Source organism: Saccoglossus kowalevskii, chromosome 3 (genome assembly GCF_978046115.1).
Source record: "Saccoglossus kowalevskii chromosome 3, keSacKowa6.1, whole genome shotgun sequence".
Lineage (NCBI taxonomy): Eukaryota > Metazoa > Hemichordata > Enteropneusta > Harrimaniidae > Saccoglossus > Saccoglossus kowalevskii.
Window position 1 is genome coordinate 22712241 of NC_140643.1, and position 27251 is coordinate 22739491.

The 27251-nt window shown below is 34.5% G+C and overlaps 2 protein-coding genes across 2 annotated transcripts in view; both read left to right on the forward strand.

Moving 5' to 3' along the window:
* The window catches only part of LOC100374527 (structural maintenance of chromosomes protein 1A-like), a 29186-nt gene extending 9924 nt beyond the window's left edge, over positions 1–19262 (forward strand). Inside the window, exons 9-25 of the mRNA XM_085496907.1 lie at positions 3583–3627; positions 3748–3961; positions 6725–6936; positions 7335–7556; positions 7731–7926; positions 8204–8272; positions 8481–8570; positions 10145–10310; positions 12657–12742; positions 13314–13449; positions 13771–13916; positions 14344–14484; positions 14719–14831; positions 15403–15571; positions 16227–16405; positions 17395–17575; positions 18541–19262. Coding sequence (XP_085353033.1) covers positions 3583–3627; positions 3748–3961; positions 6725–6936; positions 7335–7556; positions 7731–7926; positions 8204–8272; positions 8481–8570; positions 10145–10310; positions 12657–12742; positions 13314–13449; positions 13771–13916; positions 14344–14484; positions 14719–14831; positions 15403–15571; positions 16227–16405; positions 17395–17575; positions 18541–18645 — 2470 coding nt within the window. The 3' untranslated portion in view covers positions 18646–19262. The remainder of the gene's footprint in view (positions 1–3582; positions 3628–3747; positions 3962–6724; positions 6937–7334; positions 7557–7730; positions 7927–8203; positions 8273–8480; positions 8571–10144; positions 10311–12656; positions 12743–13313; positions 13450–13770; positions 13917–14343; positions 14485–14718; positions 14832–15402; positions 15572–16226; positions 16406–17394; positions 17576–18540) is intronic.
* Positions 19263–20472: 1210 nt separating this feature from the next.
* On the forward strand, positions 20473–26864 carry LOC146747566 (fibulin-1-like). Its single transcript, XM_085497364.1, has 4 exons — positions 20473–20611; positions 23159–23409; positions 26428–26599; positions 26848–26864. The coding sequence occupies exons 1-4, from the start codon at positions 20533–20535 to the stop codon at positions 26862–26864; spliced, it is 519 nt and encodes a 172-aa protein (XP_085353490.1). The 5' UTR covers positions 20473–20532.
* Positions 26865–27251: the final 387 nt, after the last annotated feature.

A 27251-nucleotide genomic window follows, 5' to 3' on the forward strand; every position in this document is an offset into this window, starting at 1 on the left:
CTTAGGACTATAGACAGGTAGTCTTTTATACACAGGTTACTCATATGTTATGTCTTAGGACTATAGACAGGTGGTCTTTTATACACAGGTTACTCATATGTTATGTCTTAGGACTATAGACAGGTAGTCTTTTATACACAGGTTACTCGTATGTTATGTCTTAGGACTATAGACAGGTGGTCTTTTATACACAGGTTACTCATATGTTATGTCTTAGGACTATAGACAGGTGGTCTTTTATACACAGGTTACTCATATGTTATGTCTTAGGACTATAGACAGGTGGTCTTTTATACACAGGTTACTCATATGTTATGTCTTAGGACTATAGACAGGTGGTTTTTTATACACAGGTTACTCATATGTTATGTCTTAGGACTATAGACAGGTAGTCTTTTATACACAGGTTACTCATATGTTATGTCTTAGGACTATAGACAGGTAGTCTTTTATACACAGGTTACTCATATGTTATGTCTTAGGACTATAGACAGGTGGTCTTTTATACACAGGTTACTCATATGTTATGTCTTAGGACTATAGACAGGTAGTTTTTTATACACAGGTTACTCATATGTTATGTCTTAGGACTATAGACAGGTAGTCTTTTATACACAGGTTACTCATATGTTATGTCTTAGGACTATAGACAGGTAGTCTTTTATACACAGGTTACTCATATGTTATGTCTTAAGACTATAGACAGGTGGTCTTTTATACATAGGTTACTCATATGTTGTCTTAGGACTATAGACAGGTGGTCTTTTATACACAGGTTACTCACATGTTATGTCTTAGGACTATAGACAGGTGGTCTTTATATAGAAGTTATCACTTACACAGGTTTGACAATATATTGAATCATTAGAATATTACTCTTTTAGCTCCACTATTGACTTTGTCGAATGGTGCTTATCATATGAGTGATTGTCTGTCGTCGTCGTATTTTTGTCATTTTTGGTAAAAGTAGTATTTTCGACTTCTTGTTGAAAACTGCAAGGCTGATTACTTTTATATTATACATATAGGCACCTCAGGTGGAACTTTCTCAGATTTGTTCATTTTCAAGATATCTTCAATTCTCTAATTTTTATGAATATTTTTGGTAAAAAGTTATATTTTGACTTCTTGTTGAAAACTGCGAGTTTGATGGCTTTGATTTTTTGCCTATAGGTACCTCGTGTCAGCAGATCTCATTTGTTCATTTTGTTATGATATCTTCAATTCTTGAATTGAAATGTGCATTGCTAACAGCAGCCGATAGGCTGCTTGTTTTTATTTACATCATCACATGTGCTACTATATTAGAGCAAATACACATTGATTTGTTGCTGCAGTAACACCAGAGAATCTGATAAACAATTTGATTTGTAAGAGAAAATGTACTTGCTTTGTACATTTACGTGATCTCAGTAGCAAAAAATGTGTCCTTGTGTTCTAGAGGGTGTTGTACATTCTCTACCACTGCTTGAACATTGAAGTTGAAAATGGTACTCATTTCCAAGGCAAAATTTGATAAAATTGCCTAAATATATATAGGAATAGTTGAAGGAATATCCGTATTTTCTTGAGGACACTAAGCCAAACTACTTGAAAATTGAGCTTTGCTTATTAAGAAAAATTGTGTAGTATTATATATTCTACAAGTTGGATATGGAAGTTAACATATGTATTAATTAAAGTCACATTATTTACTCGATATTTGGATTCAATGTTGAGACCAATTGTTGCGTCACAGCCTACGTATGTTCAGGATACTAATGATGCACTTAGAAAACTAGAGTTATTTCGTTTCACACCAGATAAACCCAGATTTTTGTTTTCTATGGATGTAAAATCACTTTATACATCTATCCCGCACACTGATGGACTGTTGACTTTACAGCATTTTCTGAATAAAAAGGCAGTTAAGGATCCTCCTACGTTTGTGTTGGTGCGCTTAGCGGAATTAGTTTTGAACGGGAATTGTTTTTCTTTTAATGGTAAACATTATATACAGAAACGAGGTGTGGCTATGGGCAGTTGTTTTGGTCCAAGCTATGCATGTTTATTCATGTCATATCAAGAGGAATTAATTTTTTCGTCCTTTCAAGGCACTAAACCTGAATTTTATGTCAGGTACATTGATGATGGCTTTGGTGCCATGTTAAGCAGTCGGGATGAGTTATTACAGTTCATTGACTTTGTTAACAACTTTAATCCCGCCATACAATACACACATGAGATATCAGAAATAACACTACCATTTCTTGATATTTCTACTAAGGTTGATGGTGATCAGATTTCTACATCAATTTACACAAAACCTACTGATTCACATTGTTATTTACAGTATGAATCATCACATTCTACTAGAATGAAGGACTCCATACCTTACTCACAGTTACTCCGGGTACGTCATATTTGCAGCGATGATACTGATTTCCGTAACCAGGCGAGGAATTTATGTAATTATTTCAGAAAACGGGGTTATCCTCGTAATGTCACTGGGAAAGCATTGGCCAAGGTTGTGTCAATGTCAAGAACGGATTGTATTGGATCTACGGTTTCCCGTGACAATCAGGATCGTGTAATTTTGGCACTTACGTACCATCCTTTAAATGTCAGGATTAAAAACATTATGTACAAACATTTTCACATTTTACAGACCAGCGAGGAGACAAGTTCTACGTTACCACTAATGCCTACTACTGCCTGGCGCCGTGACACTAATTTAAGGAGGTTATTGGTGCATACGGGTGAAAGGGGAGACCCTGAGAAATATGGTTCTGTCCCGTGTAATCGTCCTAGGTGTAATACTTGTCCTTTTATTACAGACTCTAATAGTATATTTGGTCCCAAGGGAGATGTTGAGGTCAAATACCCGTTCAGTTGTATCACTATGAATGTTGTATATTGCATTTCATGTATTAAATGCGAGAAACTTTATATTGGTTTGCTGAGCATCTACGGCAAACTAGACAGAAACATCGTTATTATCCGGTTTCACTTCATTTTAATTCTAGTGGACATAATATTACAGATATGTCTATTTCTGGTGTATGTGTTGTCAATGGCAACGAAAATCAGCTCAGGCGTGTCGAGGAGGAAACTATATTCCGCCTTGGAACTGAAGAACCTCATGGTATTAACAAACAGTTCAACTCATTTGTTGAGCTCACTACCTAAGGCGCGTTATTTGTTCTATTGTGGAATTTTTTGTGATTCTAATTTATAGTTCATGCGCGTTCTTACGTTCCTATGTTCTACCTGTACGTTATAACACTTTCTTCTATGCTGTCGATAAAGAGCCATTGCTCGAAACGTCTAGCTATTTTTAATAGTTATTTAGGACTACGATTACCAAATATTATCTTCTATATATGCTATATAAAGTACTTCATTTTTAATCTGTACTACTGTAAACTTATTAATTTCGCTTCTAGGAATTTTCCTGATTTGATTATTTAATACCATTGAGAGGGGACAATATTTTGCGACTCTGTGTTCATGACTCTTGTGATCCCCACTTTCTGATCTTCAGTGACTGATGAAGATTTGTCTATTGAAAAATTAAAACAATTTAAAATACTTATTTTTCAGAGAGGAAAATCAAAAAAGATTAGATAAATTGAATGATTACATTGCGTAAGTACTATGTTTCATTCTTCTTTTTTTTTCAAATTACTTCCTTTTTGCCTAGACTGTCCAGCTTCTTTTGTTACAATTTCCTGTAAACAACATCAGAAACAATTTCTCTATTCACAGAACCAGCGAAGGTGCAGTTAATGATCAAAAAGAATTGCGGGATCGTCTTGACGAGGAAGTGCGATCGGCAGATTCACGAATCAAAGAAATTAACATTGAATTGCAGTCTGTGATGGATCAACTTGGTGAAGCGAAAGTTGACAAACATGAAAGTGCAAGACATTCCAAGAAAGTAGAGTTATTAGAAAACCTGAAGAGGCTGTTTCCAGGTGTGGTAAGTTGTGTTCACGTATCATATATTGGAAATGTACAGATAGTTTAGTTTTAAAGAAGAATGCTAGAACCTTAGGGGTGATCTCATATTCAAACACCTGGGTCAAACCTGGGTTAACCTGGGTAAACCCGACCTGCCCTATTCAGACCTACTAGACCTACAATATGCAAATTAGTAGTAGGTTTGAACCTAACCTCTGGATTAACTGCCCATTAACGCCCCTACTGAAAACAAACAACAGAGAACAAAGAAGACAGACCTAGGGAAACCTAGGTTTTTCTTACAATACTGTTTCAGCCTGGTTTCAGTAGAAAAAAAAAATAAGATGTATACTATGGAGCTCCATGTTCATACTGAGTGTTATATTTTGAAGTGTTAAGAATTACAGCAGCGATTTTTTTTTCTTTGCAAGTCTTGTACATGTAAATGCTAATAAAAACAAACTTGCCTTTGTTTCACAAATCTATTTACATCATGTTATTTATAAGTGTGATGAAAATTATATTCATTTATTTCTGTGATTGGTAATAATAATCAGTTTCCCACAACTTACATTTTGGTACAAGTCAATACAATTATTATTGTTATTCAATTTGTCTGGAATTAATTACAGACGTGATGGTTTGTTATATTTTGTCATTAAATGTGAATCAAGTGATACCATAAACCCTCTCTATTGAGATATATATGGTAAATAATGTTTGAAACAAAACAGGGAAAAGATGCACTAGAATTTTAATGAGCAGCTTCTTAGGATAAATTACTTACGTTATATATATATTTGGTATTGTCAGTAAAATATGTTTATCCATAGCGAATTGGTACATTTTGTCCGCAATAAGTACGGTCAGTTTTGTGTCCATGTCAGTTCATAAATTCATAGAACACATTTTTTGGTTAAGTTTGTAAAGTCTGTGAGACTGCGAGTTATCAAAATATGATGTAAGTATTAAATCGATAATGGCAACATTTTTTCTACGAAGGCATCTGAAAACCACAGTCCCTCTATCACTGTGTCAAAACTAAAGTCGGGGCTAATGCTACGACTCCGGTGCTACGACCACCGTAACATTGTCAGCTGACGGCATTGCGTGGAAATTACGGGTATTTACCGCTGCCGATATCTTACTTTTCTGTGACAAAATGCACACATTTCGAACCCCCGGTTAACTAAAAATAAACGATTATTTTAGAAAATACATCGAAGCACAGTGCCTTGAAGGACTGTGGGCAAAGTAGGCAGCGAGGTGTTGTTTTAAACACCGCAGAAAATCATGCACTCAACGCAGCCATCTTGGTCACCTCAATCAGAATTTCCCCTTGTCACCCAGCATGCATCGATTGCAATGTCGCAACGTGCACTGTGTCGCCTTGGGCGACGGTCTTAGGTACAAGGCACTCTATGAATAAGGTATTTTCAGAGGTCAGGGTTCGTTTTTTATAAGCAGTCTCGTCTGAATAGCCGTAAATAATCAGCGCGAGTCCATTTAATTTAATTTTCTGTTTTGATACTTCGTGTCACTGGAAATTGAATAAGAAAAACTGCAAATAACCGATGTGCAGCAAATCTAAATAAATTTTCATGGCGTACGCTGCATTTGTTTTTCCGGATTTTGCGACGCCGCACTCCTGGAAGAACTGTTTGAAAATTGAACGCGCAACAGTAGCGTAAGTCTCAAGTGCAACTTTGTATCAACAAATGTTCGTCTTTTGATACTTATTAGCTGTCAGAGACAAATATCAATTGTCCAGCCCAATGAAAAGTCTGATTCATGTCCTCTGCTCAATTTGCGACTCGAGCATAACAGTTTATCAAAACAAAACAATTTATTCGGCACGCTGTTCACCGATATATAAAAGAGTGTTTTTTTTAGTAGGCACACGGTAAAATGACTACTGTACACCAATAAATCGACACATTTTAGAGACAACTATCTAGTCTTCAAAAAGCAATGTAAACTCTGTCAATCCTAAAAATAAACAACAGCTTGAATGAGGTGTGAATGAGATAGGTTCGAACCGCAGTTTTTATGCAAATTCGTGCGGTCGTCCTGAACCGCACTGTCTATTGTTTAAACTTCCAAACTGCAAAACTGGGTTTTGTTCGGGCGGTTTAGGGCGGTTTGGGTTTTCGTAGGTTTGACCCGCATGTTTGAATATGAGATCACCCCTTAAAAGAGCACAAATTCCAATTTCATGCCAGGTATTCATGATAATGACATGCAAATACTGTATTCACTCTATTAATAATACATGTCTTACATACATGAAAGGGGAACAGTTTTTCTCTATTAATATCAAATGTACTTACATAAATGACATGAGGTATGAGTTTAAATAAGCCACCTTATTGATCCAGTATACAATAAATGTTGTTTAACATTCCCTTGTATTGGAAATGTACTTATATTAAATCAAATAGGGGTGGCTGGGGCTGACTGAATTTTTGTTTGTGCATATAAACTAATTTTTAAATTTTCTAGATGCTATTTTGTGTTTAGCATGTAGATTTTAACATTTTACATCTTTTTCATTCATTTAGTACCACAAAGTTTATATTTCACTCAGTATTTTTTGCGTTAAAGTATGCAAAAAATACATCTGATGACTATTTAACAGGGGCAGAATTCTGTCATTGGAAAAGTTCCACTCATAGAATCAATCAGTGGCTAGGGGAATTATTAATACTAAGTAGCATATACTGATCCCTGCCAAGTAAAATCAGAATTCTGAATTCATCAATGTTTTTTTTTTGTATCACAGTATGGTCGCCTGATTGACCTGTGTGAGCCTAGTCAGAAGAAATACCAGATAGCTGTGACTAAAGTACTGGGTAAAAATATTGACGCCATCATAGTAGATTATCAGAAGACTGCCAGGGATTGTATTCAGTACATGAAAGAACAGAGATCTGATCCGGAAACTTTCTTACCCTTAGATTATCTAGATGTTAGACCTACCAATGAGAAACTCAGGTATTGAAGTGTCAACTATATTAAGTGTACTGTAATGTTTCTAGTTTTGAAAGGAAACATTTCCTGCTTTTGGATGTCTTGGGACTGTTAATGAGCAGGAAATGAAGATATTCTGTTCGTTATGATTAATAATGATATTGCATAAATGCTTTTGTGATTTGTAAAGTTCTCTACATTCATGAATTTGTACAACAGTTTGATGGCGATTTCTCTGCTCTTACTGCCTTGTAAGATCGTTGAGTTTCTCAAAACATATTGGTTATGCTTGTGGGCACAATTTACTTAATTTGGCTCATCCAGTGCCACTGCACAATACAAATATAATTGACTTATATTGTCTCCAAATGTTTTTTTTGTGGACAGTTCTGTTGAAATTCTTTTTGCATTTTTCATTTCAGAGAAATTCGTGAGCCCAAAGGTGTAAAGTTAGTCGTTGATGTAATTCGATTTGATCCCCCACCAGTGAAAAAAGCATTGCAGTACGCATGTGGCAATTCATTGGTGTGTGAGTCCGTAGATGACGCCCGTAGGGTGGCATTTGGTGGTGCTGAGCGACACAAAGCTGTGGCATTGGATGGTACTATGTTTCAAAAAAGTGGTGTTATATCAGGTGGGGCAAGGTGAGTTAGGGTGCATTATTTTAGGGTACTGATTCTTGTTTTCACAGCCCATGCAAAATCTGTTGATTTGAAGTGCAAACCCCATTATTATTGATAGAAACACACTGTTAAACTACCACTAGGCCAAAATCATCTTTACTGATACTAACTTCATCTAACATTCACTACTTACAGTGATTTGAAAGCCAAAGCGCGTAGATGGGATGAGAAGAGCTTGAACAAGTTGAAGTCACAGAAAACCAGTCTGACGGATGAGTTGAAGGAACTGCATAAATCCAAGAGAAAGGAGTCAGAGCTGAACACCATTAAGTCTCAGATCAGTGGCTTGGAAACTAGACTCAAATATTCCATTAATGACAGAGAAAATACAGTAAGTCATCTCATGAGAATATGTGTAATTGCACACTATTCTTTGAAATACTGAAATTACATTGCTAATATTGTTCACTGGTGAGCCAAGTCAAGATTTTTTCATTTCCCTGATTTTGGCTTGACAAGTTCATAATTACCATAGTAACTCATTTGTGAGTGGAAAAATTACATATGCTAATACTGGTAATCTAGCAGCAATTAATTCACAGTGTATGTATCTGAATTAGACTGTCAAATACGCACACTTACATTGAAATTTTATTTATTTATTTCAGAAAAACAAGACACTGGTTAATAATCAAAAAGCCAAGCAAAAGTTTGAAAGAGATCTGGAAGGTTTTGGGGTAAGCATCACATCGTTTCAAGAAATTAATGGTTGCAAATATGCCATGTAGAGTGGATACTTTGAATAGAATTTCCCAATGCTTGAGGTTGAATATGACTGCTCATACAAAGAAATAATATATTTCTGTCAGCTGGCATCACAATCCCAATAACTCTACATTCTGGTAATTTATTTAATTATTTTTTTTTTAATTCATTCTTTTTCAGCCACGAATGGAAGCCATTGAAGAACAGATAATGCTGAGGGCAGAACAGATCAACAAAACAAAAACAAATATGAATAAAGTAGAAGATGAGGTATGTTGACATTCAGTGAATGATCTAGAGATATTTACAAAGTCTGTAAAAAAAAAAACAGGTCAACAACACATTACAAACTGGCATGTTGTTAGCTCCGCTGTCGACTTTGTCGAGCGGAGCTTATCATATGAGTGATTGTCCGTCGTCGTCGTCCGTGTCAATGTTTTACTTTTTCGACTTCTTCTTGAAAACTACAAGCCTGAATGCTTTGATACTTGGTGTATATGTACCTTGGGTTGACCTCTCTTAGGTTTGTTCATTTCATGTTGATATCTTCAATTCTCTAATTTTGGTGAATATTTTTGTCATTTTTGGTAAAAAGTGATATTTTCGACTTCTTGTTAAAAACCGCAAGTCCAATTGATTTGATACTACATATATAGGTATTACATGTGGACCTCTCTCAGATTTGTTCATTTCGTGATGATATCTTCAATTCTCTAATTTTGGTGAATATTTTTGTCATTTTTGGTAAAAAGTGATATTTTCGACTTCTTGTTAAAAACCGCAAGTCCGATTGTTTTGATATTACATATATAGGTACTACATGTGGATCTCTCTCAGATTTGTTCATTTTGTGATGATATTTTCAATTCTCTAATTTTGGTAAATATTTTTGTAATTTTTGGTAAAAAGTGATATTTTCGACTTCTTGTTAAAAACCAATACTGTAGAATACTTTATTTTCGCTTGGAATTTATTTTCGCTGAAGGGATGATTCAGTGAAAATAAAATCCAGCAAATATACTTTTTTTCCTATGTTTCACATTAAACTAATCAAAAATCAGTGAAAATAAATTCCATACAAAACGCCCTAAAAGCCTTTTCAGCGAAAATTAATTCCAGCGAAAATAAAGTTATTCCACAGTAGTTCAATTGCTTTGATATTACATATATAGATACTACATGTAGACCTTTCTCAGATTTGTTCATTTTGTGATGATATCTTCAGTTCTCTAATTTTGGTGAATATTTTTGTCATTTTTGGTAAAAAGTGATATTTTCAACTTCTTGTTGAAAACTGTAAGTCCGATTGCTTTGATATTACATATATAGGTACTACATGTGGACCTCTCTCAGATTTGTTTGTTTTGTGATGATATCTTCAATTCCCTATTTATTTTGGTGAATATTTTTGTAATTTTTGGTAAAAAGTGATATTTTCGACTTCTTGTTAAAAACTGTAAGTCCGATTGCTTTGATACTATTCATATTGTTCATTTTCTAATGATATCTTCAGTTCTTTAATTGAAATGTGCATTGCTAACAGCGGAGCTATCTTAGCCGATAGGCTGCTTGTTTAGAGCAGTTTTGAGTAAAGACCATGTAATATGTATTAGTTTTTGTTGAATATTGTATTCATTTCATTCATTCATCATCATTCATGTGCATCACCTGTTTTGGGGCAACTGATGTATTTTTTCTCAATATTCATGAGTTGTGCTGTCCCTTTTTTCTTAGTCTGTAATTTTTCCAAACCTTGTTGACATGAAATTATATTATGAATGTGTAATAGATTTTCAGTCTGATAGATACTGGTTAGATAAATGAATATCTGTTTTCTGCTCTAGGTTTTCTCTGATTTCTGTCGGGCTATCGGAGTGAAGAATATAAGACAGTATGAAGAAAAAGAGCTGCGTGTGCAGCAAGAAAGAGCCAAGAAGAGACTAGAGTTTGAAAATCAGAAATCACGTTTAGCTAATCAGCTGGAGTATGAACGTTCCAGGGATACAGATGGTAGGTTGGTGTATGATGCTATTATTAACAAGCTGTGCTCACTTGTTGGTGTGTCCAGAATTTCTGCACTTTCTAGAGTGCGACAGAAATCTTATCAGCCATGCAAATGTATTCAAACATCGCATGAATTGTCACCAGAACCTAGATGTTTATTGGCCAGCTTCCATGCAGCACACAGGGAATCTCCCCACAAATTTGGTAATCGCCTGACTGATTGAATTCATTGAAACTAGAGGTTATAAGCATAACCGGGACAAGATCACAGGTCTTTTAGTTTTGAGATCTTGCTTCAGCCTATCGGATTGCTGGATTCTGACTTACCATGTTATAATAACACTTTATTGTAGATTTTTTAATTAGTCCCCGTTCAGACAAAGTCCGAAAACGGGGACTTATTATTCGGTCTCCGTCTGTCTGTCCGAAGTCATATCTCACAATACCTTGGACCAATTCCGTTCATTCTTTGCATGTGCCTAGTACTTTATGTGGGACTTATGCACATGCAGTGGTTTAGCGATTCGATTCAAAATGGCCTACTGGCAGCCATCTTGTTTTCTGAAAATGTTGTATTTTGGACATGCTTTGTCAGTTTTCATTCAAATTTAGTACATAGATCATACATGTTAGAATACATGTCCCCTACCGTCCGTGAGTTCCTGAGTCTGTCCGTCCGTCTGTGTGTCAGTCATATTTCAGAGTGATATTTCAGAATCCTGTGCACCGATTCTGTTCATTCTTTGCATGTGCCTAGTACCTTATGTGGGACATATGCACATGCAGTGGCTTAGCGATTCAATTCAAAATGGCCGACTGGCAGCCATCTTGTTTTATAAAAATGTTGTATTTTGGACATGCTTTGTCAGTTGTCATTCAAACTTGGTACATAGATTATACATGTTAAGATACATGTCCATGACGATTTATTTCGCAATTAGATCAAAGATGGTCGACTGGCAGGCATCTTGTTTTTTTGTTTTTTTATGCCGTATCTTGGATGTGCTTTGTCAGTTTTCATTTGAATTTGGCACATACATGTACTTTATACATGTTAGGATGCATGTCCATAACAATTTGTTTCAAAATCTGGTCAAGGGTGGCCGATTGACAGCAATCTGACTTTTTGGCCTTACTACTATATTTCCACAATTTATGTACCATTTTCATTCGTATTTGGCACATACATCATACATATCAGTGTGTTTCATAATCAGGTCAAAGATGGCTAAATAACGGCTGTTTTTATTTTTGGCCATATTACTACTACACGGAACACGTGTTTTGATGTAAATAAACAATCTGTTGTATACGCCACTTGGAACTCAAGTTTCAAGGACACACTCGCGACAATCCCCCGCTTTAATATGACGAGCACAAAGAAAATTTTCAAAAATTTAACGGGGACTGTGACATTTTCATTGACTTGTTCAAATATGCATTTAACAAATAGAATCTTTGAGTTGCTGTTTTAAGGTGGGGGTGTCAAAGCTGTTTAACTCTGCTCATAAATTGGACTGTTTTGTGTAATATCGTTTGTTTTCATTTATTTTTCCCCTTGCAGACTTTTGTGGGGGTGGGAGGGATAATCAAGAGATTACTTTTGCATGTTTTTTTTTTACCATCTAAAAGATTTGTGCTATTCCAAGCACATTACTTTTTTTTAGCTACGCTGTCGACTTTGTCAAGCGAGGCTTATGCTTGTATGAGTAATTGTCCATCATCGTCCATGTCAAGTCTTTGACTTTTTGACTTCTCTATATCTACAAGTCTGATTGCTTTGATTCTTGGGTAGACCTTGCTTAATTTTTTAGCTTCGCTGTCAACTTTGTCGAGCAGACCTTATCATATGAGTGATAGTCAGTAGTTGTCTGTGTAAATTTTTAATTTTTTTCGACTTCTTCTTGAAAACTACATTTCTTATTACTTTGATACTTATTGTATATGTGCAGTGGGCAGACCTCTCTTAGATTTGTTCATTTCGTGATGATATTTTAAATTCTCTAATTTTGATGAATATTTTTGGTAAAATGTGATATTTTCGAATTCTCCTTATAAAAAAAAAACGCAAGTCTGATTCCTTTAATGTTATACATGTAGTTACCTCAGATAGACCTCTCTCAGATTTGTTCAGTTCTTTAATTGAAACATGCATTGCTAACAGTGGAGCTATCTCAGCCGAGAGGCTGCTTGTTTCATTTCATGATGATATCTTTAATTCTCTAATTTTATCTTATGATTCAAGTTAGGATTATAAATTATACTTTCTTCCTTTGTTTCTGAATTAGTTGCCCTCTAAGCTGCTTTTTAAAAAGATGTTCTTATTTGTTGCCAATCTGTTCTATTTAAAAGCTAACGTCAAGAAATGGTCTAAAAATATTGAGCATGATGAGAAAGAGTTAAAGAAGTTAAAAGATGAAGAAACCAAACAGATGAAGGTGTGTATCGGTAACCATTTATTATACATCTAAACTAAAGAATTATTTGTCATTTCAACCCAAGAAACAGTCAGTTGTATCTTGCATAAATTACAGACATTATAATTTATTCTTGTGCAAAGTGTTTCATTTTTGCATGAGTCTAACTTTCATGATTTTGCAAGTCACATAAAAAAATATGAATCCAATGGATGTCTTTATAGAAAGGACTGATGATGACTTTGTAAAACCTGGAGTTGATATGTGGAAAGGGGTCATTTCTTTTAGGCGATATGAACAACAATTTTTAATTTTCAAACTTAAAGAAATTGATGTTAATTTTCAGTCTGTGTATTTATGCAAACACTAAATAGGTATAGTGACATCTGATGAAATACATCAGTATATTTAAAACATGTGCATGACATAATCTACTTTCGTTTTGTCTTTTGGCAAACTTCAACAATTTGCGAACGCCTAATATGTAAATATCTCGAGTAAGATATTAATTAAATTCTATCAAAACACAGAGATAACCAAATGCATGCCTTTATTTTGTTTCTTATACCCATATTTTGTTTCGTTGTCATAGGTGATTGATCACGATTCCGAAACTGTGACCAAATTGAAGTTTTCCAAGACAACAAAAAAATCAGAAATTGATGACAAAAACGGTGAAATTGAAGAGATAAGGAAAAAGGTTAATAGCTGCCAGAAAGATATTACTGGTAAGTTCAATATTATTTTTCACAATCAGTTTGAAATAGACTGAAAAAAGATTTCAAATAAAGATTTCCATACAAAAACTAGCAGATTCTGAACAAGAGTTGTTAAGGAATGTGTAATACATTTGGCATGTCGATAAAATCATTAAATTGATTGTCAACTTTCACAGTGTACTATTTTCTTGAAATATTTTTATTCATCAAAGGTAAATCAAGTCTGTTTCCAAAATTATAGCAAAATGTTCATTGCTTTGCCGCATTTTGTATTTGAATAATTGTGATTCATGGCAATAAAGACTTAAAGTATTTAATGTTAAATTCTAGCCATACAGAAACAGATAACTGCCACGGAGACAAAGCTAGAACAGAAAAGAGCTGATAGACACAGTCTACTCAAAGCCTGTAAAATGGATGATATTAGGCTGCCAATGAAGCGTGGCACTATGGATGACATTACGCAAGAAGGAGAGGTAAATATATACTTCATGTCAAGATAAAATCTTTTTCCCACTAGAGTAAGTAATTCTGTATGTTTGTAAACAAAATATGACTATAAAACATCAGCCTGGCACTAATAAAACCTTATGTCCACAGCCTATGGCACAGGGTGTTTAGACGTCCTTGTCACTGACCCGTGAGTGATTTTCTCATATGTGCCATGGCATTCTTTGAGTCAGTGTCTGTTGGAAAATTAATTATAATGAAACTTGTGTCATCTTGTGTATAAATAGTGATTAAAACATTACTAGAATGGTTGAAATTTCTCTGTTAGCAAATAATATGGTTATCGCTGCACACCTATATTCCAACATCAAGAGATCCAAAATTTGGAAGCTTCTCAACACATTTTTATCATATTTTGAATTCATGAATAGTAATTTGTCTGTTTTTCTGCAGTCTTCAAGTCAGGTTGAAGCAAATGAAAGTGGATCTATAACAGGAATGGACAGCATGAGCAGCCAGGGTGCTAAAACTATTTATGCCAAAGAGGCTAATATTATTATAAATTACAGACATATCAGAGAGGAACTGAAAGATGTAAGTATACATCCTGTGATTTGTAGTAGCTGGTACTCTACTTCATAAGTGCTTCTCCAATAGTTCCCTACTGTAGGTATTTGCTTGCAGCAAGCAATACTCTTACATTGTTCATAACAATACCCAGCAACTATAGTATTGTAGTCTCATTGAGCATTTAGCATTTCTCTTGGCCCACATGATGTTGTATTTGTCACTGAATAATATCGGTATTGATTATTATCTGCTTTTTAGTGTGATACGCATGAGGAAGTGAAAGAAATGAACGATAAATTAAATGTAGAAGTCAGTAACATGCAAGCAACAATACAGAGAATATCGGCACCAAACATGAAGGCCACAGAAAAGTAAGTTTGTCTTGTCAGTTGCTTAAATTTAGTAATTTATAACATTGCTCTTAATAGTATTAGTTGTCAATCATTCTATTCTTGAAAACTACCAAGTAAATTGTTTTTGTAATGTAGGTACCTTGGGTGGACCTCTGTCAGATTTGTTCATTTCATGATATCTCCAATTCTCCATTTTTGGCAATTACCAGGCGTCACTGCTCACACATTTCACATCTGCCTGTAACACATGGACTGGTTTCTTCTCGGATTTCATCTAAGTGTTAGTAAATGTAATAATTGAGAACAGAAAACAAGAAACATTTCTTCATTTACATCATAATGTAATTTTTAGTAAATTTTGGAAATGTCCATTTACTACATTTGCTACTTGAAAAGCATAGATGGAGTAAAATTTGTATGGCCTCCAATTTGTTAATTTTTTCTCCAAATTTGTTTTTTCTTGCACCATAATAAGAATGAAGATTAAAACATACAAGAATAATAAAGTATTCATTATCATTGCTGTCATTAACTTTTTATGATGACGAATATTCTTTATCTACTGTGACTTAACACTTTATCTTTGTAGGTTAGACGGTGTGAGGGAACGATTCCAGTCAACTGCTGAAGAGTTTGAACATGCTAGAAGGAGGGCGAAAAAGTCCAAACAGCAATTTGAAATTGTCCGAAAAGAAAGATTTGACAGGTTTAATAATTGTTTTGAACATGTGTCTGTCAGAATTGATGACATTTATAAGGTATGTATTAAGTTTGTCAGATATGGATAAAATAAAGAACCATTATAAATACAGGCTTTTACTGTAGCAAAGCTGTGTAGTAAACTACTGTCATATCCCAACTTGTAGTCAGTGTCAAATTACACCAGTATTGTGTCAATAATTAATGTTGAATAATGTCACATTGAGTCCACTACTACACAAACAAACACTAAAATTCAAGTTTTTAGGAAGTAACTCTCCAAGAATTCCAGAACTGTAAACCGTAATATTTCTGTCGTAATCAATATATATTATTTGATGAGTTTATAAAGACGAAATTTCAGTGTAAATAACTGACTCTCCTCTCAATGACTGCTGTGAAAACCATCGACTATGTCTCAATGACTCCTGTGACAATCAATGACTCTTCTCAATGATGTTTGTGGAAATCAATGACTCCTCAATGACGCCTGTGAAAATCAATGACTCTTCTCAATGATGTTTGTGGAAATCAATGACTCCTCAATGACGCCTGTGAAAATCAATGACTTCTCAATGATGTCTGCGAAAATCAATGACTCTCCTCTCAGTGATACCTGTGAAAATCACTGACTCATCACAACGTGAACGTTCTCTAAGAATTTGAAATGTTGCAGTTGCAGTAGTAGATATCATGGTTTTTATTTCTTTCCAGGCACTATCGAGAAATCAAAGTGCACAAGCATTTCTTGGTCCTGAAAACCCAGAAGAACCATATTTAGATGGTATCAACTATAACTGTGTAGCTCCAGGTAAAAGATTCCGACCAATGGACAATTTATCTGGTGGCGAGAAGACCGTAGCTGCTTTAGCTTTGCTGTTCGCTATACATAGGTACGTATGTACACAGTTCGGTTGACGTTCATTACTGGAATAGTGAAGTATCATCTGTAGTAGCAAAATCAAAAGCATAATACTATTCACAAATCAATGTCATGTTGTTACATAAATTGCATTCCTACTGTGTTACGTCTCACTGCCACGTTAGTTTCAAGCCAAATTTGCACCCTTGATTGCCACTGAATGTGTATTTTGTGGTATCTGGTGCCTTATATGAATTTTTCTGGTCATATATCACACTTATGTTCAGCGTTTGCTTCTGGGCATTTCTGTGTGATTGAGTGTCTTCCCGGGAAATGATTTGTGACTACTGTAAAAATGCATGTTTAGCCATAGTGAGAATGACAACTTAAGGTAGAAGCCTACTCATAAATTAAAAAACCCAGTATTTATTCATTTTGCAATAAATTGTACTCCAAGGCAATATAAGGATATTGACGTAAAAAAAGTTCACCAGCCTTTTTTCGAGAAATTGATGGTTGTATTTTAGTGGAAAGTTGCCATTTTGACACTATTATAACACTTTTACCACAGGTTCCTATGGCAGAGATATTATGTAATATCTCAAAATCTAGCCTGGTGACATAGGCTGAAAAAATTATATTTTGTTAATGATGGAGTACTTTTTGTCATTCTGAATTATTTAAAAAATCTGGGTTTTAAAAAGTGTCAAAAAATGCAATTTTTCTTAACATTGTGTTCTATGGAATTGTTCTAAAAATAGCAATTTTCAAGAAATATTAGGACACGTTTCTTAAAAATCGTAACTGTTACACACAAAATAATGCTATTTCATTATACCATGGGACATTAGCTTCATGTTTGTACATAATAAACTAATGAACATTGTCATGCGATTTATGACCAATTTTGTCCAAAATCATGACTTGGCTTCTACCTTAAATGAGAATCTTGGAAAATACACTAAAGTGTCAACACCTTGCACAAATTTTGTAATTAACTCTCTTAATTCGACTTTCTAGTTACCAACCAGCACCGTTCTTTGTCTTGGATGAGATTGATGCGGCTTTAGATAACACTAATATTGGCAAAGTAGCAAGTTACATAAAAGAACAGTCAGACGGTCATTTCCAGTGTATCGTCATTTCACTGAAAGAAGAATTCTACACTAGAGCTGATGCTCTCATTGGTATCTACCCCGAGGTGAGATAACATAGTCATTTGCTTTTTAAAGGAAATTAAAATTTGGAGTGTGTGAATTTTCAGTCTGGGTCATTGCTTTGATGGTTTACAGTGATGTGCTCACCGTTGTGGTGATGAATAGTTTTATACTGTGTATATTCTGCAGTGTTTTTTTTCAGGATGTTGATTAATGATGTGGGCTAGTTTCATACTGTTCATGCACTTTCCCATAAACTGCTTATACTTTTGTATCACATTGATTCAGTGAGTGTGTATTGAAGTGTTCAATGTTTGACAGTTTGTATGCTAGGGATGAATTATATAACAGGCTCCTGAGGTGTGGTGTACTGTTTGTTGCCCTGTATTGCCATGTACCTTGATGGCATAGATACTTGCAAGTTGTGTTTGAATGAAAATACTTTGTACAGTATTAGTGAAATGGGGGAGAACACTGCTGACACCCACAAACATAATACTTATATTCCTTGCGAAGTCTGAGTTTGAGTATCCATAAACTGAACATGTCTCGTGGCCTTGTTTGTGGAATGTGGTGCTCACAGGATCAAACCGAAAGTCTTAGGTCAAACACTCTGACACTGTTGTACGCCTGTCTAGAACTGAGTAATGTTCTCATTGTTGATAATCATGGTCCTGGATAGTAGCAGTGTATGCGAAAAGTTATAACAAAGTTTTCTTCAAGCCAATTAACATTTGCATATTATGATTTTTGATTGGCTTAATTTAGTTATGGTCTTTATAGGAATATAGATACTAGTTTCATCACTGGTGTCTGTGAGTGTGCATGCAATAGATGCAATCATTTGTTTTTTCGAAATTTTTGTATTGTTTTGAGTTTTTTACGTTTTTGGGGAATTGTTTTTCACATTTCCACATTTTTGTATTTTTCTAAAAACAAGAAGACTTGTGAGCAAGTTTGCATCTCTCCTGTTCAATGTACTTATATTGCTATTTTTCGACTTTCGCAGCAAGGTGATTGTGTTATCAGCAAGACGTTAACACTGGACCTCACCCAGTATCCTGATCCTACACGATCTTCCGGCCCAGGCAGTCCGACGAAGACAGGGCGATGAAATCTTAACAACCCGTGAAAAATATCAGCATTTAACAAATTTTTATAATGAATAAATGTTTTGTTTTTGTGTGCGTCTGTTTTAACTCATTACATTGGTGTAATCAGCGTCTATTTAATAGTTGTAGTTCGTCCAAACTCTTATATAACCATAAATGTTAGCGAACATCCAATTTTCAAAGGTCAATGAACTGTTTGCTTGTTCATATTCCAATCTATCGTACAACAGAAGCTTATTGTTTTAAAACTGGAATTAAATTGCAAAGATATTGACATTTCATCGTATATTTCATTGTGATGGTTACAACAAAGATCTGCAACATTCCTCTATAATTCATTGGGAGTTGATTATTTAAAAAAAAATGTTATCATTGTTAGTTATCAGACTTGATATGATTAATTTTCCGTTACAAATGATTCATGAATGTGCTTTTTATCTAATTGACTGAAAACTGTTAAATTATTGTTCTCATATTTTTCTAGATTTTTTTTCTACTAGGATTTTTTAAATCAAATTGGCGATATTAATATTTTGTAGAGTTTTACGACTTTGAACTCACTGTAATTGTGCCTCCTGTTGGTTATTAGATTAAATAAACAATGTATCCAGAGATATGATGCCGGTCTTCTTGAAATTTTTTGATATCAGAATCGCATGCATAGTTCAAACACTACACAAGTGTATGTATGTGTATTTTTAGTGCTTGTGTCAGGGTCAGACTTTGTATGCTTTTGTACTAGTAACTCAATACAAACTAAAAACTGTTGTTGAGCTGCATGTGCAACATTTTGTTGTTCAGGATTGTCTCATAGTTGAGTTTGTGCTGTTCTCTTGACTGTTTTCACCGGTTCTTTGATCAGTGTTCCACAGCAGCTCATGCAGAGCCAATAGAATACATAAAACGTTCTATGAAGTTTAATTATGTTTCTGTCCGATCTTTTTCACTTATTTTGCCACTGCACAGCGCCCTCTGTTGACGATTTGATGAAACTTGCAAAATGTGTGCCTCTGCTAATATTTTACCACTGCCCTATTTTTTTCAAAAAACAATTTGACCAGAAAGTTTTCGCCCACACTAACGCTAATTTTGACTTCCTGTTCCGCTCTGTTCCTGAGAATACAATTACCAGTAGTGTAACCAATAAACAATAATGTGGTGTCTTATGTGAAATGTTTAAGTTAGATTTCAGCTAATTTTTCTCTCCATGATGAACTTTCTACATTGAAATTAAAGAACTTACTATGTCCTGGAATTTAAGATACAAGTCTTTAGATAGAAACATGCTATATATCCCCTTATTAAGAAATAAAAAAAAATCAATCTATGAAAACATTAGAGAGTGTCAATATCATTGATTTATTTTCTGACTTTGAGTTCTACTTAGACTTGCGATTTTGATGAAAAATTTTGAGATATAAATTTGCGTAAACAAGGAGTGAACCCGAAATTCCTATCTCCGCGAAATTTTAAGGTCTGCTGTAAGATTAGTGTAATTGGAAGATATAAACAGAAAGACCACCATACATTTGATTAAATCATGAAGATAATAAACAGATGGTCACAGCACAGTTATGAAAGAAAATGTTTTTAAGTAAACATGGCACAAGTAAATACTGTAAGTAAAAAAAAAACATGAAATTGTTTATAATTGTTTTTTTTCCATTGTCTAATTTTTAAATACCAATATCAACATGGCTTCACTATAGAATCTGGAACCTTTTATCACATTTAAATCAACCACCCATCATGTTTGAACCCAAACTCTCCCCACATTAACAATGGTACATCCCAGGAAATGTTCCCTTATCTGCCTGATTGCATTATAGGAAGTGGTGGAATCTTAGCACAGAATTTGGTCTTCCTGTCTATTGTATGCTCTACCTCAGATGATAGTAAACATGGATCGGAGATGTCTTCGTTGGGTTCTTCTCTGCCTGTTGTGCAACACCCAATTCATGGTACAAGGTACGTGGCCGAATGAACTTGTAGTCGCTATTCTTGAGTCCATACAATACCAGTTATGTTAATCGTAGACCTTGTCAATAACTCCAACATAACTTGAAGTTTTTCTTGTGGAATAATCATCGTATCTTTATCATAGTGCACTTGGCAATGCTGGTAGCACATAGTTCATGGTTACATTTCCTTCAGAATGCAGCGAATTGAAATGTATTAGTTACACATTGAACATTTGTATTTGTCCTGCTCTGTTCATTTAATTAATAGTACTGCGCACGTATAACAAAATATAACACCAGTTGACTTTTAGTTTAGGATTTAAATTTTCAGATATTTTTTAATCAATTACAGCTGATTTATGTTATTTATTCCAATCGCAATTCACTTCTTGCATATATTTGGTAATGAAAGAAGAAAAGAACATATAATATATTGCGTAGTCGTTGTTTTCTATGGTCTATGCATTGACCTAGTAACTGATTTGAGCCGTTATCTAAATAGACAGGTCAATTTGAGCCGTTATCTAAATAGACAGGTCTTAAGCATATAGATACAGAGACCTTTAATCTTAGATAAAACTTATGTATTGCGAATTTATAAACAAGTTGGCAAAGTCATTTGGTTTATTGTGGCTACTATAAATACAATTTTGGGTGGATGGGAGTGGGTGTGGACAGGAGTAAGTTGAAACATAGACCTTAGAAACTTTTCCAAGGTCTATGGTTGAAACCATACCATAATTGCTCAAAAAGTTTATTTTGTCTTTATACTATCTTGTGTAATTTCTGACGAAATGTTTCAATGGAGGTAGGGGGCGGGGTTGTTTGGGTTATGCAGGTATAGTGTACTGTAAAGGGGTTAATTATTCACTGGGTTTTAATTTTGCTTATTTCGCTGACTGGAAAATGTGCTAAATTAAAACCCAGTGAATATGTAAAATTTAGCATTGAACACATTATCTAAATGATAAAACCGTGAATTTAAAACCCACTGAATATGCCTAAAATGGAAAATCAGCGAAATTTAAACCCAGTGAAAATTAGTCATTTTACAGTATATAATGACTATACTGTATAATTATCCTAGAACAAAGGCAATCATAATATCTTAAATCAGCATACAATCAACGCTTCTGATACAAAATACAGAAAACCTGCATACTGTCAGTAGATCAAAAACTCATCCGTTTTTCTGTTATTTACAACTATGAATATCATAGTAGTGATTATATACCAAATCTATAATTATATTTGCACGTTTCAAAATTTCCGCTGAAAAATTAGTCAGAAAAGAAATGTCATTTGTGAATAAACTCTTGTCAATCAAAACTGTGATTGTAAATAAACTACTGATATATGTTATCTATTTTATCTGTTTATAAGCAGACTTGTTATATTTACAGTGTATACATGCAGTCTTGGCACATTAGCAGACAGTCAGTTAGCACTCTGAATCTGGATACCTATACCACCATAATTCTGCTCATGACTTTTCATGAAGGCTTTTAAAACTGACTGGAAGTGGACATTAATTTGATCGTTTTAAATATGAAGTAACTTGCTAAATTGTTTTATTCAAATCTTCACATTCAAATCTCAAAAAATGTAGAGTCTGTCATGAAGAAAATCACAGAATTGGGATGATCATTATTTAGGTGTTGCCATTTAGATTCAAAACAAATTCTCAAATATTGAGAAGTGATTTCATATTTCCATTAGTTATGATGATTTCAATGAGTCAAGGTCAGAATAAAATGGTAATTATGTGCAAATTGCAAGTGTGAGTGCCAGCCGTACATAATGCATTTTTGCCACAGAGAAACCATATTCATATTTTGGACTACATAACCGGGCTATGCTGCCATCACTCAATCAAATGGCTGGCCTGGTCGAACACTATCCCCCATTAGTGAAGGAATTTAGACCTGTGGAATCAGCCTTCCCGTTGAGGCTGTGACAACTTGCCCAGGGTGGGATTGGGTGGGGTTTGAGCCTTATGTTCAACCACAGTCCCTCTATCCCAGGGACTGTGGTTCAGCCTAAAGTAAGATTTGAACTCTGGTCTACCAATCATGAATCTGATACAACAACCACTATGCTACCAGTGGCCGGAAGTATTCTTGATAAGAGTTACAAAGTTTTGGCCACCATTTCCACCACAGTATTTTGACTATAGAAGTTTTGACCAAACACATGTTTTTTACCTTATCAACTGAGCTCTTGAGTTTTTATATATACATTTACTTTTAACGCTGTACTTGCAATGTACAATTTTAAACTAAATACTTGTGAATGTTGCTGTCCTTTTACAATGTATGAGTTATTAGTAAATAAATAGAAATACACACTGTACTTGTAATGTACGAGTTATTAATAAATATAATTAAATCTTAACATACAAGTTAAAACTGAATAACTAGAATTAGGAGTTAAATCTAAATATATATACATTTAATGGCGGGAACAAAACCTATGTGGACGAAATTTCCGTCCTGCTATTATCCAGAAACTGGAGTAAAATAAGAGTACTGACACTGTTTTGTTTCTTCTACAGGTATAATGATTGATGTTAAACATGAATGCTGCAACTTGGGCATTGACATCGCACAGGAACAGAATACATGTACGGGATATATTCTGCCAGATAGCATTTCTCTTCCTGATCACGATAGCTGCAGTAGAGTACTGGAAGTGTGCTGTGTGCAAGAATTACAAACATATCAATGTACTGAGGGTATCCTGATAGCCAGGGAGGGAGGGCAATGTCAGAAGCAGAACACAGTTATTGGAGGTGAAGATTTTCAGGTCAGTATATTGGTCATGCATTCACAATACAATGTACTTGGATTATTCAGTAGGTTAGGGGTGTCCAATATACCACTATACTGTGTTGACACGCTGCGTAAAGGTGCTGGGTATTGTTTATTTAATGGGTTAGGGGTGCTCAATAGATTTTATTCAGGTTAGGGTGCACAATATATACTGTGTTGACATAATGTCATTGTGTAAGGGACGACATCAAAAGATCAATGTTGGATAAAAAAATTAATTCCTTTAGTTTTTTTCCAAACCCCCCTACCCCCACTGAAACTTAATTGATAAATATTGGTAATGGCGTCAGACTATATTCACCATTAAATACAAATTGATAATCGGACAGTAGTATGGCATAGCAGTTGGTTGTTGGGTGGGTGTAAAAAGATTTTACAAATGCACCTCATTTGACGCACAGATTTACACTCGAACCAAATCATTTTTCTGTTTTTTTTCCTTTTTTGGTTATTTCTGTCCATGATTGGATAGAAAAAAACGAACTACAAATACTCCAACATTTTTTTGACTTCATTAAAAAATAAAATCGTTTTTGTAGGATGGGAACTTTTTGAGGTCAAAACCCCCCACCCCCAAACTAAAGGAAATAAGTTTTTTATCCAACATCGATCTTTTGACGTCGTCCCTAAGGGTGCTGAGTATTGTTTATTCAGTGGGTTAGGGTGCACAATATACTGGAATTATTCAGTGGGTGGGGGATGCCCAATTCTGAGTTGATTCAGTAGGTTTGAGTTTTGGAGAGCCATTACTGAGCTTATTATGTTGGTACCCAATATTAAAATTGTGGTTACACGCTAGCAGTGTTTAAGAAGTTCAAATAAGGACATACATGTACAGTTTAAGATATACATGTTATGTGTCTATCTATCAGAATCCACTAAAGTCTGACAGGTACTCATGCATTCATCCGCACTTACCTGCATTAATCAATTCATACCGGTACATCAAGTATTCGTTTCATCATCCAATTCAAGATGGTTAAACGGTGACTATTTTAAAGATAAAAATGCATTAAAATCAATCATTTCAATAATTCTGAAACCAAATCTTGGTTATGCATTGCCAGATTTGATACATACATATTTTGATGCGACTCACACTTTGTGTTTACTTATATCAACAAGCTTTATGGCTTTTTTTCAAACAAATTTTAAATGAAACTTTGTACATATGTAGTTGTGGTACTCTATAGATAGACATGATGTATTTGTACATGGGATTGCATTTGTTTCGTGGTTTAAATTAAGATTTTAATTTTGAACTTAAAAAAAATGCAGCATTTTGGCCATTCCGGGACCAGTTCAATTCAAAATTTACACATACAATAACATACATCAGTAAAATGCTATTTCAAAATGGTGAATTGTTTACTTTTGCCTGATAGTGACTGTGACTGAGTTTTCTAGCCATATACATTCACTGGTTGCATGCACTCAAAGTTTACACATGTTTTAATTTTGTTTACTATAGCATGTTGTTGATTTGTTTCTTTTACTTCCTTTGAAACAGGTGAATAAAATATGTTTTGCAAATAGAAAGTGCAGAAAATTTTACCATACAGATTTATTATACCGGTACTTCTGACACCAGAAACAATAGAATCTGAATGGCCATTTTTGTGCTAAAAAATCATCAAATATCAAGCATTTCTGGATGGATTTTGTTCAAACTTATAACATACATTAGACGTTTCTGGTTCCTGATGCACGTCATTTTATTTTTCAGAGTGGATTCAAAATGGCTGACTGGTGGCCATTTTGTTTTAATGAACGGGCTTCTAGAGCAATATTCTGACTTGCTTTGACTGGTTATGTTAAAATTTTTTATATTCATTATACATCATGTTATAGATATATACATGTATTTAAAATGGCTGATTTTGTTTTTTTTAATGCTGTTCCAGAGCAATATCTCTCAATATGGACAAGTACTCGTTTGACGATCAGATACAAATGTCAATCATTTTAATGTAAAACAATTATCATAATCATATTCCTGACATGGTTATTAGTCCCGGTTCGGACAAAGTCCGAAAACGGGGACTTATAATTCGGTCTCCGTCCGTCTGTGCGTCTGTCATATCTCAGAATCCCTTGGACCGATTCTGTTCATTCTTTGCATGTGCCTAGTACTTTATGTGGGACATATGCACATGCAGTGGTTTAGCGATTTGATTCAAAATGGCCGACTGGCAGCCATCTTGTTTTTTGAAAATGTTGTATTTTGGACATGCTTTGTCAGTTTTCATTCAAACTTGGTACATATATTATACATGTTTGGATACATGTCCATGACGATTTATTTCACAATTGGATCAAAGATGGTCGACTGGCAGGCATCTTGTTGTTTTTTTATGCGGTATCTTGGACATGCTCTGTCAGTTTTCATTCAAATTTGGCACATACATGTACTTTATACATGTTAGGATGCATGTCCATAACAATTGGTTTTAAAATCTGGACAAGGATGGTCGATTGACAGCCATCTGACTTTTTGGCCTTACTACTATAATTCCACAATTTATGTACCATTTTCATTCATATTTGGCACATACATCATACATATCAATGTGTTTCATGATCAGATCAAAGATGGCCGAATAACGGCTGTTTTTATTTTTGGCCATATTACTACTACACGGAACACATGTTTTGATGTAAATAAACAATCTGTTGTATACGCCACTTGGAACTCAAGTTTCAAGGACACGCTCACGACAACCCCTGACGAGCACAAAGAGAACTTTCAAAAATTTAACGGGGACTGTATCATTTTCAATGACTTGTATTTCAGCTATATTACCATAAACAAAACTATATATCTTAAATTTGATAACTAATGGGGACTCCGACTGTGCCATGCATGGCTTGTTTTCACTGAATCATTCCTTCAGCGAAAATAGTAAAAATTAATTCCAAGTGAAAATAATGTATTTTAGAGTAGAGTAAAGTGAAGACATGTAATGAACAATTCTGCATCCACCAATTGCAGGAATGCTGTCATTGTTGTCGTCTAGGAATCATGGCTAAAGATGAAATGCCGTTTGCTACGTGTGATCGTATTGTCAGCTTTGGTGAACCCTGTGATGGAGCATTCACAGAATGTTGTGCCAGAGGTAGCATAGTTGGACCATACCCTACGCCAACTGAAACAGCAGAAGAGGGTAAGTAACTTAATTTTCTTTTTATTTCATTAATTTACGTGCTTTAAAATATTTTTTCAATTTTTGATGATTTAGTGAAAAGGAAATCCATTGAATAAACCTTGTTTTCTATATATTACATTCAACTAGTCAAGGATCGATGAAAATTAATTCTATGAAAAACACCCAAAAAGTATTTTCAGCGAAAATTAATCCCAGCTAAAATAAATAATTTTACAGTACATTATGTAATTTGGGTTTTGTTTCAGAAAATCCATTGGAGTAAATAGTTAACACACACATAAACATTGGCCTGTTTCAGAACACCCACAAAATGGGAATGTATTAGTAATACGATTACAACTGTAACAACACCTCATAGCAAATAATCTACAGGGATCTGTTTTACCAGTAACATTGGATAATATCCATGTTATAGGGATCTTTCAAATGAAAATTACCCCAGTACTCATTACAGGAGCTTTTAATTTGTCTCATTGGTCGCCACATTTGACATGTTTAATGCACACCAATCACTTGAATGTTAGACAATTTACAGTGAAATAAAAAAGATGTGCATATCAATCTCTATTGCAACATTGTAATAATAATAATAATAATAGTTTTTATTTTGAGAACCAGCTCATAACAAAAAGTTAAAAGTTACTAACAA